The sequence below is a fragment of the Rutidosis leptorrhynchoides genome, chromosome 1 (genome assembly GCF_046630445.1).
Source record: "Rutidosis leptorrhynchoides isolate AG116_Rl617_1_P2 chromosome 1, CSIRO_AGI_Rlap_v1, whole genome shotgun sequence".
NCBI lineage: Eukaryota > Viridiplantae > Streptophyta > Magnoliopsida > Asterales > Asteraceae > Rutidosis > Rutidosis leptorrhynchoides.
The window spans coordinates 244568294-244569435 of record NC_092333.1 but is presented as its reverse complement, the minus strand read 5'-3'; the positions used below and the strand labels follow the sequence as shown (position 1 = coordinate 244569435).

Genomic DNA, 1142 nt, shown 5'->3' with positions numbered 1-1142 from the left:
TATGTTTGGTTAGATGCGAAGAAAACTGCTAGAACCTTCACATACGAAGACCAATCCAATTCAAAGCGAAAGGAAAAGTCCAGTCACCGGTAAGAAAGGCACGAGAAATGAGAAGATAAAGGACGCTACGCCCCCTACAAAAAGGAAAATAGCGCCGGAATCCTGGGAACACTCATAAAAACTCCGAAGGAAATCCTTTCCATGGAAAAGGTAGTACAAGCCTTCAAAGCGCCACCAAAGTTGGCTAATAAAGGAAAACTCAGAGATACAAACAAGTTCTGTGACTTCCACAACAACTACGGTCACGAAACAGACGAATGCATTCAGCTGAAGCTTGCCATTGAAGATGCAGTAAGGTTAGGGAAACTTTCACACCTGGTGAAGGGAATTTGAAAGACAACAAAGACTCATGAGCCTGTCGTCAAAGACAAAAAGCCTAACGCGGGTAAAGCAATTCTAGCCATAGAGAGTTGTTTTGCAGTCGAATCCAGAAGGCATTTCAAAAGAAGCAGACCACACCAAGTCATTGACTGGGAAGAGATCTCCTTCCCTGCGCTAGATACTATCACACCTTCAGATCAACTGGTCACTATCAGTGGCATGATATTCGATAGAGATGTACACAGAATCTACCTCGACAGCGGTAGCTCGTGTGACGTTATGTATGAACACTGCTTTCAGCAGCTCAGCCCAGCAATTAAGGCACGATTGATGCCACCACGGGTACCCCTAGTTGGCTTTTCAGGAGAAAGGTGCTGGACAATAGGCGAAATAGAACTTGATTTCACCATTAAAGAGCCATCAATGACACGAACGGAGACATTAGACTTCGTTTTTGTTCGGGAAAATTCATAACACAACATTCTTCTAGGGAAGATGGCAATGATGAAAATGGGAATTGTGTTATCTACTGTGCATCAGCTAGTCAAGTTTCATACGAGCCAAGGCATATCAACCCTCCCGCCAACCTATGACCAAGGCAAGATAATTATGGCCATCAAGGAAACTCTGGGGAATCTCGGAGAAACTATCCTAGAAACCAAAGAAGAGAATTCACATGAAGAGAAGGTATCCATTAACCCTTTCTTCCCTGAGCAACAAGTTACCATCGGAAGGCAATTGCCTTCGGAACTGAAGATAGG

The 1142-nt window shown here is 44.0% G+C and overlaps 1 protein-coding gene across 1 annotated transcript; it reads left to right on the top strand.

The window, feature by feature from the left end:
* Nucleotides 1-201: 201 nt before the first annotated feature.
* LOC139896326 (uncharacterized) lies at nucleotides 202-855 on the top strand. The gene is made up of 2 exons (XM_071878953.1): nucleotides 202-351; nucleotides 397-855. Exons 1-2 carry the CDS (start codon nucleotides 202-204, stop codon nucleotides 853-855), a joined length of 609 nt encoding a protein of 202 aa, XP_071735054.1.
* Nucleotides 856-1142: the final 287 nt, after the last annotated feature.